Consider the following 10,911-nt stretch of genomic DNA (forward strand, 5'->3'; position numbering starts at 1 on the left):
CCTACTTTAAAGTGTTATTAGTTTGCTTATGTGTTCAAATGTTCTCACATGTTCTTAGCTAGGACAAAATTTTTCCTTCACCAACGCGATTGCACGACAGCGCACCCCATGACCATTCCATACTTAAGGGCTTGATTTGATAGGAACAATCAATCTGGCATTTGAAGGCCACATATAGATCCTAGTAGCCACTGAGTACTTCACAAAGTAGGTGGAAGCAATCCCTCTCAGGAAAGTAATAGGAGCTGCAGTACCCAACTTTATCAGGGAAAACAAATAGGTAGGTATCACACTCAATGTTGTAGGATTAAGCACCTCCGTTCCACATCCTACTTTTTCTAGGGAACGATCAAGCGATAGCCATAAACAAGAAACTGCTAGGAATCCTAAGCAAGATGGTACATAACTACGTTGGGGACTAGAGCACACATCTCTCAGATGTTCTGTAGGTCTATCGTATTACTCCAAGAAACACCACTGCCTGCGCAATATATAGGGGTTGAGATCTCAAGTCACTCAAGGAAAGGAGAGTGAAAATAGTTAGGAAAGTAACCATATACCACCAAGTTACCAGAGCCTACAATTGCACAGTCAAGCTACACAATTTTAAGGAAGGAGATCTCATCCTTAAGATAGCCAAGCACACAAGGAGGTAGATCTCCGGACCTTTGAAGTTTACCCCACACTGGGAATGACCTTTTGTGGTCAAGGAAGCCTATCAAAGCGGTTACTACTGATTGACTTCGGTCAAGGAAGGTATGCTAGCGGAACCTATCAATGCAAAGTGGCTAAAGTCGTATTACTGCTAAAACGCTCATGCCTATTTTAGAAGAACAAGCTTTTTCTATGCAATGATCATTTTGCTTACTCTATGACGCTTCGTCAAGCCATGCAACAATTAACGTACCCCAAGTTTTGATGAAATGAATGAGCATTTTGTCAAAATCTTTGGTACATTCGTTTCTTTACATCTAAGCCGCCCTAAGGGGCAAAACATGCCAAAGCCTATCAATGCAAAACAAGCTGCTCAATGGTTCAATGCTTATGCAATATTCCTAGCTAGCAACCATGCAAAACCATGGAGTCAAACAACTAAAGCTTTTCCAAAAGGTATACCTATGCAACATGCCAAAGCCTATCAATGCAAAACAAGCTGCTCAATGGTTCAACGCTTATGCAATATGCTAAGACAATACGCAATGCAAAACCATTGAGTCAAACAACTAAAGCTTTTTCAAAAGCTATACTTCTGCAATATGCCAAAGCCTATTAATGCAAAACAAGCTACTCAATGGTTCAATGCTTATGCAATATGCCAAATCCTATCGATGCAAATCAATGTTAAGACTATCGATGAAAATCAATGCTAAGCCTAAGCCTATCGATGCAAATCGATTCCAAGCCTATTGATGCAAATCAATGCAAAGCCAAAGCCTAAGCCTATCGATGCAAATTAATGCTAAGCCTATCAATGCAAATCAATGTTAAGCCTAAGTCTATCAATGTAAATCAATACTAAGCCTATCGATGCAAATCAATGCTAAGCCTATCGATGCAAATCGATGCTAAGCCTATCAATGCTCAACTTAAGCCCATCAATGCTAAGCCTATCGATGCAAATTAATGCTAAGCTTTAACCTATCAATGCAAATCAATGCTAAGCATATCCATGCAAATCAATGCTAAGCCTATCAATGCAAATTAGTGCTAAGCCTAAGCCTACCTATGCAAATCAATGCTTAGCAAGTCAATTTTTCCTGACATGCTTTGCTTCCCTACGGAAGCTATGACATCTTTTCTATCTTTTCTCAAGGAAACTCACTGGCAAAATGCCAAGTGACAGGATCAATTATTTCCCCTAGGAAACCAAGCAAAAGCTTAAGCATATGTCTTAAAGCCTAAACAAAATTTCATCCAGCAAATTCTCATGTACCCGAAGTAAGAAAAAGCCAATGTCATTGCAAGATTAAAGACATCAAAAGCATTATGCTAAGTTTAATATCAGCATCCAAAGCTAAAGGAAGAAGTCAAAGGCAAATAAGCAAAATACAAAGCAAAATGGCCCCATGGCTATTGTTCGGAAAACAATAAGCTAATTGTCTAAAAGGAAATTACAACTAAAAGCAAAGGTGGAGTAGGTAAAGCAACTTTCTTTATAGCTTGCTACTTCAACATCTCAAGGTTCATGCTCCGCCAAGAAAAGGAAAGCAAGGGTAAAGCACAACAGACAGCCAAGTGATATACATTGCCTGGGAAAAACAAAAAATTGACCACAGTGGACTAGATTTCCAATGAACACTGGAAGCAGTAGCCTGCATTTGATCTGCCATAAGATGAAGGCAATTAGCCGTCTCTTTTGAACTCCCATGACACATCTTCTTCAACTTGGACTTCTCATGCTCCAACTCTTTATGCTTAAGCTCGAAGGCACGCTCTATCTCCCTTACCTTTGCAAATTGCCTTAAGATGCCTTTGTCTTTCTCGAGGCGGAGGCTAAACATTGTGTCGTGGAGCTTCTCCAACCTCTCGGCCAATGATTTTATAGGCATGCCCAAGGCTGCCAGATCACTAATTATATCATGCCAACATAACATCTTATGTTCTGTAAGCTCCAAGCAAGGCACATGCTCCATGTCTAGCAGCAAGACCTTTAGCTCCTCAAGCACCCTGCCACACAAATAGGGTGACAAGTGCCTTAGGTTTCCATCAACATTCCTCACAGTCTCAAAGAACATGCCTAGGACATTGAGCAAGCCTGAGTAAACCATTACACATTTGAAGTCCACACAAGAGATGAAGGTTTCGCCCTAAGGAAACAATTCTTTGATCGAATTCAGCACCATCGCACCATTTTTAAATTCATTCTTGAAAACACCAAAAACCTTGTGCCATGACGTCATTCCTTGATCGAAGTCTGCTCTTCTGAGGGAAGAGTTTTTGGAGAAAGTGCAACATTTGAAGCTTGGGCATCACTCTGGAAAACTTCATCATATGCTGCCATTTCCTTAGGGAAAGCCACAGGCTGGGATGGAACAACAATGGGGGCTTAAGGACCTGAGGAAGCCAATGTAGCACTTACATTGACAAGAAAGACATCCGCCTCAACACTTTCAACTTGCATGGATAAAGGAATCACCACATCCGGGCCATCAACATTTACCTATGGAGAAAGCACAAAACGTGCATCATGAAAGGATAAATCAATAAGCAAAAGCATGTAATATCACGAGCCACTAAGCCTATCGAGGTAAGGTCTTAATAAGCTAACATGCTTATACATGCACACATACAACATAAAGAAAGACATGTTGATGCTCAAACAAAGATTAGTCACCTCGTAACACACAGATAAATCCATGCGGGCAAGAAATTATGGGCAAGCAGTTGCAAAAATTCACATGAAGATGTCTTTGAGGAAAAGACAATACCTTTACGGTCATTACAGCAGCAACACTAGTTACTATAAGAGAACACGCTATATTCACTCGAACATCATCATTGAGGAAAACATCAACCTCATCGAAATTATAATCACCAATTACCTTGTTTTAGCTTTTGTCACTTGGCTCTGCATCATTATCCATACCGACCACACCTTTCCCAAGGGAAGCCTAATGATACCTGCTGCTTCCTAGCTCATAATCGACACTTGAATTGCTATTCTCTGTAGCTTCCAGATCCTTACTAGACTCATTTTCATCAGCAGCATCGCTGGTACTCCAATCATTTTCACTTGAAATGGAAGTATCGAGATACCCTGAATGCTTAGGGGCACCAGATAACGCAAAGGCCCAAGAACTCTTACTCTTTGGCTCCCTGGGAATACCGAAAGTGACAAATTCCTACTGTTGGGAAAACCGTCTTTCACCACCTTAGGCCTTAAGTGCTTCACCTTGCCACTTAAGTCACAAAATACAAGATTCTTGAAACACAAGCCAAGTAGATAAAGAAAAGCAAATGGTGTTTTGATAAGAAGCATACATGAAGCTACTTTCTCACTCTGCTTGCTAAACATTCCCTTGCCATCTCAAGATGCCTTCCTCTTCTTGATGCTTTAGAAGAATCACCAGGAACATTGTTGTCCCCAGCCACAGAATGACATCGTTATTTCAAGCCAAAAGCGACAACTGCGTTATCCAACACTAGCCTCGGATGGCTGAAGATATGAGAGTGCAACCTTAGCTGCTTGTCGCCATGGAACTTGTCGATAGCCCTTAAAGGACCTCGTCCAGTACGTCATATAAGGCTTGGAGATGTAACCCACTTAGGTCCTGTTGGCAATATAGTGGGAAGGTCGAAGGTTTTCAGGTGGTAAATAGACGGAGCTACAAACTAATAGACAGACGGAGGCATTGTTTTCGGTTGGGAAAGACCATGGTAACCCTTGGTCAAAGCTGAATTGTCACCTCACTAGGAAAAGAGTATAAACTGCATTTTTTTTCCTCATCATTCTCTCCAAAGAGATGAAGCCAACAAAGCCAACGATTTCTCAATAAGGGAAGGGAACTCCAAGTTCTCAGACGAGAGAATTTAGGTCATGCTATTGTCTTCCCCATAAACGACATTAGTATAAAACATCATCGACTCAAAACTTTCAGGGAGCATAGTGTAAGGATGAAAAATGAAACTACTCACATCATCAAGAAGCTCTAAAAAGTCTCGCATTTTCCCGGGGACTTTCCTGAACCAACAGCATGCCAACAGAAGTTTCTCAAACATATAGGATGACAAATCAATAACAAAGCAGCTCTTAGCGGCCTTACTAAGGTTAAGACTAATATTCAAGCCTCTAATCTTTTTCCAAAGGAAGATCTGTAGAAAGCCAACACACAAGAAACTCTTAATTGGGGCATCGTCGGTTACTTGTTCTTCGAGAGTGTGAATCTTGTCTAACTCGCAGTACAAGAGACCAAGAAATAGTGGAGCCAACAGAACTATGTGGCCCTGCCCAATCTCCAAGGCTAAAGGAATCACTCGGTGGTGGAAGGTGTCTTTACTATCGCAAAATATAAAGCGGCCAAGGCACAAATATAACATGGCCTTAAACTTACAATTTAGCTCTTGGCTATTCTGCCAAAAGTGCTTTATCCATTCATTGAACCGGTAGGTATTGCTCAGCGATATGGGAGCACCTTTCTTTAAGATATTATACACTTCAGCATCCGTAGGAGGAATATCGTAGTGGAAGGGGTCCACGTTCTCTATAATGAGAAAATGCAAGCCTTGTAACCACATGCCAAAGGAAATCAGACTCCACATGAACGACTTGCCTCTTAGTCAAGAACATGGCGTCCTGGACTTTTGCCCTCTTTAGGATGGTACACTGGTTAGTAAATCCTAATTTAGCATTAACTCGGTTAACCCAGCCGGTGGCTTCACCATAGGAAAAGGTCAAAATGGATTAGAACCAGCAGGGAACCATCCGTTCTTTATACAGTACCTTGAAACACACTTGGGATCTAAGAGATGAACCACGTCTAGGGAAGACCCTTCTCCCTTGAACGCCTTGTTCTAGAAGCCGAAAGGAGATGGTGGTCTACCTCAATGGAGTCGATCAGCAGTCAAAAAAGACTCATCTACCATGCCTAAGTATTTTGGAGAAACTAGAGCCATAAACTTCCTACAGGAAACAGGCAACAAACAATAAGGGTCGCAATACACCATATCATGCAAGGCAAGATATACAAGCATACAAAAAAAAAAAACATAGCAAATAATCTACCCCCAGAAAGCAAGCAATCGCCTATTAGGAAAACAAGCAAGCACACCCTGGGAAAGCAAAAGGGTATGTGGATAAAATTCAAAGCCTTTCATGCAAGACTCTAAGACTTTGCCATGAGACTATTTTTCTGTACATGCTATCAAGCAAAACAATTGCATCTTTTCCTACACATGCCATGCTATCAAAGCCCTAAAAGATCTAGCCTAGGAAAGTATGCTATACATGTATCCAAGAGAAACCGGTTATATGCAGTCAAGCTAATCATGCCAAGCGGGTCAATGCAATTGATCAATTGATCTCGTTCAAGCACACACCAATATGAAAAAAAGTTAGGCTAAATGACAATCGCACAATGTACATGAAAACAAGAACAAATCTACAAAGGGCAACCATACAGAGACCCAAGATCGAAAGCCACAGAAGAGCATGAGTTCGATTTCCCGAGGGAAAGATCATGCCCCCTGTCTATGAAGATTAAAACCCTAAAGTACCTTAAGCGCAAGCAAACGACCATAGCATGCTCAGATTCACCAGCAAGATCATCATGGAAGACAAGGAAACAAGAAATTTTTTGAAGAGCAAGGTCAAGGAATTCTTCCTTACCTGAAAGAAGGTCTCAATGTAGAACACTGAAGAACCCAAAAGCACAGAAAGATGCAAGTAGGAGGTATAATGGTTAATAAAGGAAATACAAAAGAAAGAATTATCGAAGAAAGAAGAACCGATGAGAAGAAGAAAAAAAATACAAATACCTATCCTAAAGAAGGGAGGTGTTCCAAGCAATTACCAAGAAAAAAAAAAAGGAGGTCCCAGAATTCTTTTTGGATCATGAAATGTGCATGAAAAACAAGGAAGCATATTCTCACTAGGCCACCAGCATCCATGCGGAAAAGAAAGAAAGAAAGGAGAATAGTCTCATCAAGAAGCCCACATTTAAAAAAAGGAATCCCTTGGGCTTGGGGTTGATTATTCATCCTACTCAAGGATCCTCATAGCCCAAATAATCAATGGGGCTAATGTTGGGGCCCAAAAATGTCGCACACCAATCCAACCATGTCTCAAGGCCTAGTTGTCATGCACAACCTACATTCAAGCCCAAATACATGCCAAGGCACGGGATCGACGAGGAATATATTTACAAATATGTCGTGCCACGGTGATTAAGTTGGATACTCACGCCATGCTCATACCTATTCATCACGCCATGTTTCCTCATGCTAATCACTGCCATGCTAAGCCCAAGTCACATATTCAAGGCTTGTCAAGTGGATTATAGTGTGGATGGTTGTGAAAGATTATCGAGGCTACATGGAATGGGGGGTCATGGAAGACTTTAGGCTGCTTGGGAGCCCAAAGATCCAAGCCCATACCCTTTGTATTTCACGCAGGCATCATTGAAAGAGAATTAGCCTGGTTTACCCTTTTCCTTAGCAAGCCAACTCCCTTAGTTATAACTAAACTAGATTCTTGAATTAAATGTATGTTAAGCTCAGCAAGTGAAGCATTTAATGCTAACTTTCCCTTCCCAGCCTGCACAGACAATCAATGGGTGAAAGCCGTGAGGTGCGCTACTAGAACTAGTACCTATGGAAGGCCACCCTGGGAAAGGTGTGCCTCAGGAAGTAGCAATTTGCAGGTCTCAATAGTGCAGTTAGTTTACACCAAAATGGGAATAATAAGATAGTTAGGGAGAAAGAAGGGGAAGATGAAGCCACAAAAGGATATTCCCTTGAAACCTAGAAAAGAACCCTTCACTTACATAAAGGGGGGAACACATGTAGAATAGAGGAAGAGAGAGGAGACTCAGATGAACACAAAGGGAGAAATAAAGAAAACGTAGTGAGAGGGAACCACCAGGAAGAAGCCCATAGAGTTCCATTTACTCCAGAAGCATACTCTAAGTCTCAGGCATCACCATCCATACAACCTTAGTAATTTCCACAGCCTTCCATCAAACATCTCAACCATTAGAAGCCTTACTATCACCCTAGGAAAGCCCAAATCATGCAGCTAAAAATACCATGCAACCATGCAAATCCATTCTCTCTCATGTAAACTGATAATAGCTTCCACACGACGCTTCACTTGAGCAAGTCATTATCTTGATCAATCATACCATCTTCGAGCCGTTGATGTTACCGGGGTATTTCCTAGGACAAGCTATCTTTTTTGAGATATCGTGGGACTTGGTACGAGCCCGCACCAAGGGAGACAAGAGGACGTTCTCAAAGTCTAAGTCCACCTCGACCTAAAAGTCCCCCAACAGAGAGTTGAGGGTTTAAGGGCGTGGAACAAGTTTACAAAAAAAATGATGGAGATGAGGTATTTATAGAGCTAGGGCCAACCACATGTTTAGCATTTGCCCTAACATGTGCCGGCATTCGATTGACCAAGGTATGTCATCCATAGGATGGATGAGGAAGAAATAATCTCAAAGACATTATTTTATAAATCTTGGGATTATCGTGGAAGTATCCTTCCTATATATAATTGTGATTCCTTCCTTGATTGAGTTGGTCTTCAACTAGGAGAGTATTAAAGATAGGATATAGTAATTAATTATATCTTTAATGTTTTTGACTTTTCTCCTTGTCATGGGCAAAGGAGTTGGTGATGTTGTAGTCAGCTACTCAAACCTCTAGGAATGTTTAACTACGTATGGAAATCTTGTGGGCTTCGTCAATTTAATAAGAGTATTTTTGTCTTCTTTGAGAAAAAACTCACGTATCACCTCCAGAATTCTTCAGATTATTTTTTGCTCAACAAAACGTTCTTTGAAATTTATGCTAGCCTTAGTTTACTAATACATATGGAATTTGAAAAGAAAAATGTATGAGCTCCACTTTAAAATAAGTAATCATATAAATGAGGGAGCTAGTTGATCAAATTTTCATTCCTTTTTTCCTTACCCATGCAATTTGTGACCCTTATTTTCCTTACCCAAGCAATTTGTGATTTCTCCTATTACAAGTAGGTTAACATTCCAGAAGAAATTTATTGCCTCTTATTATTTTCTGAATTTTGCTTGGGTATTTACATCGATCCCTTGTACACAAACAAAGGCTTTAACTACTTTCATTAAAGTCTGGTTACCACTACTTACAATATCTTCGAAATATTAAAAGCTATCTCCTCTATTGGAGGCCTAGCCTCTGGTTTGGCATTTGTACATGCCAAAGCAATCTGCAAAACCATTGACACTTGCCTCCTCTCTTTCCTTTCCTTCACTGGAAAATCAAAAAACTCCAAACCACCTTCTAAGTTCATGTTTGCTTGCTTTTCATTTATGCCCCTTGTCATTTCCAAACCCATTGGTTCTGCCAATATGTCCAGCAGTATCAACCCAAAATTGTAAATGTCACTCTTCTGACTCAGTTCATCACAGAAATTATTTTCCATTTGCCGGCTGGGCGACTTCATCAGCTGCCATGTGCTTGAACTTTCGACCGGCTGCGCCAATTGGGTGAATCCGTAATCCGACAAGCAGGCCGAGAAGTCCACGTTCACCATGACATTGCATGGCCTAATGCTCCCGTGTACGTTGATCTTCATCTTCTTCTCGTATGGAGGATATTGTCCGTGGATGAAAGCAATTGCTTGTGCAATATGATTAACTATAGTGAGTCTTTGGTTCCATTCCAATGCTGTGTGGCCATGCTGCCTAGCACCTTAATTTATGGTCAAACCAAAATAATTGTCAGATATCACTAGGTACAAACAGTGTTCACTTAATAATGTCCTAGCGTCTGGTTGACAATATCAAAGTTATGTACATCTCTCCTACTGAAGAACTTTCTGACCAACAAAAAAATGTACAAGGTCCATTAATTCCAAAACATTTGCAGCTTCTATTGGAGAAGCATTAAGAGATTGAGAAATGTGTTGCGCACAACCTTGTTCATTGGCGCTTGATTTTTCTTAATTTATTAAATCTAAATGTCAAAAATAAATATGATTGTGGATGAGGAATAAAACAAAGTGTGCAAAAACTATTTCCCTAAAAATTTATGTCTGCAAAAATTGAAAATATATATGAACCTTATAGTTTTTTTTTTAATACGCTTTTTTATTTGGAATCGATGAAAAATACTTGATCTTAATTTTACAAAGATCATGGACAAAGTCTGAAACCAAAACACACAAATCGTCACCAAATGGATAAGGAATTTAGTAGGCTCATGCGAATTAAAGAGGCTCCCTGATTGTTAATATAATTATTTTACATAATATTCTTCAACAAAATGTAAATTGGCCGAAATGTAAGTGTAATCAAATTTTAATTGCTGAACTAATTAAAATTAAATATTGAAGAGATATTGATCAAAGATCGACGATACGTTAGTTCAATATCGGATGACATAGATCATTTCAACAATTGAAATATGAAACAAATTCATCATTTAAAGTGTTTGAAACTTTAGAATTAATTACTGCTTTAGGAAGCACGTCCAAGTGAATGCATAAACTTACCGGCAAGCAAGTCGGCGAGGCTTCCCATGGGTTTATAATCAGAGAGAACAAACTTGATCCTCTTAGCGTACAAATAAGCAATGACAGGCAAAAGATACTCACACTTCTGACTCACTTTAGCCAAGTGCTCAATTTTCTTCCCAAACTCACGCTTCCTAGAGCTCACATTCCTGAACCTCTTCACGGCACAAACCCTACCTCCCAACAGCACCACCTTCTCAGTCATCCCCAGCTTGCTCTCTCCAATCACACCCACCGAACCCCTCAGTACACTCCTCAGTGTCAGGTGGGCAAGCCTTTCCCCGCAACCCAAACACTTCTCCTCGTGCCCACAGAAGACAAGTGGCAGATCGTCCATGAAACCGACGATGCATTCTTCATAGTCGGCGAAGGAGCTGGCGTAGCTTTTTATTAGGTCGTCATGTTTGGGGCTTTTATTTCTAGGTTTTTCTCTTAGGGTTAACATGGTTTTTTCAGAGAGGAACTGATGAAGTTTGAATGTGAAAAGTGTTTCGTTTGATGAGAAATATGGTTTTGTTTTTCTTGTTCGGGTGATTTTGATTAATTTATTGTGACGTTTCTTGATTATATCAATCCAGCTAGCTTGTAATTGCTTTGTTATTGGGCCCTTGGAATACAGAAAAATCCAAATGTGGAATCATATATTTCTTTTCGAACTTTGGCTAGCCATTCAAACCATATTGGTTTATTTTATTCCA

General features: G+C 40.2%; 1 protein-coding gene across 1 annotated transcript; it reads right to left on the reverse strand.

Moving 5' to 3' along the window:
• Positions 1 to 8,821: 8,821 nt before the first annotated feature.
• Positions 8,822 to 10,658, reverse strand: LOC125469358 (probable inactive receptor kinase At2g26730). Its single transcript, XM_048566604.1, has 2 exons — positions 10,193 to 10,658; positions 8,822 to 9,390 (listed from the first exon to the last, which is right to left on the reverse strand). The coding sequence occupies exons 1-2, from the start codon at positions 10,656 to 10,658 to the stop codon at positions 8,822 to 8,824; spliced, it is 1,035 nt and encodes a 344-aa protein (XP_048422561.1).
• Between the last annotated feature and the right edge of the window lie 253 nt (positions 10,659 to 10,911).

Source organism: the organism of the source record quoted next, unplaced genomic scaffold (assembly GCF_019419815.1).
Source record: "Pyrus x bretschneideri cultivar Hongxiangsu unplaced genomic scaffold, Pyrus_bretschneideri_v1 Contig42, whole genome shotgun sequence".
In the NCBI taxonomy this organism is placed as follows: Eukaryota; Viridiplantae; Streptophyta; class Magnoliopsida; order Rosales; family Rosaceae; genus Pyrus; species Pyrus x bretschneideri.

What these genes read in the sequence shown, in the direction of transcription:
- LOC125469358 (XM_048566604.1), bottom strand. Translation starts at nt 10,658, where the DNA reads ATGTTAACCCTAAGAGAAAAACCTAGAAATAAAAGCCCCAAACATGAC. An exon ending in CCTCGCCGACTTGCTTGCCG is followed by an intron (nt 9,391 to 10,192) that starts GTAAGTTTATGC and finishes CCATAAATTAAG; the next exon opens with GTGCTAGGCAGCATGGCCAC.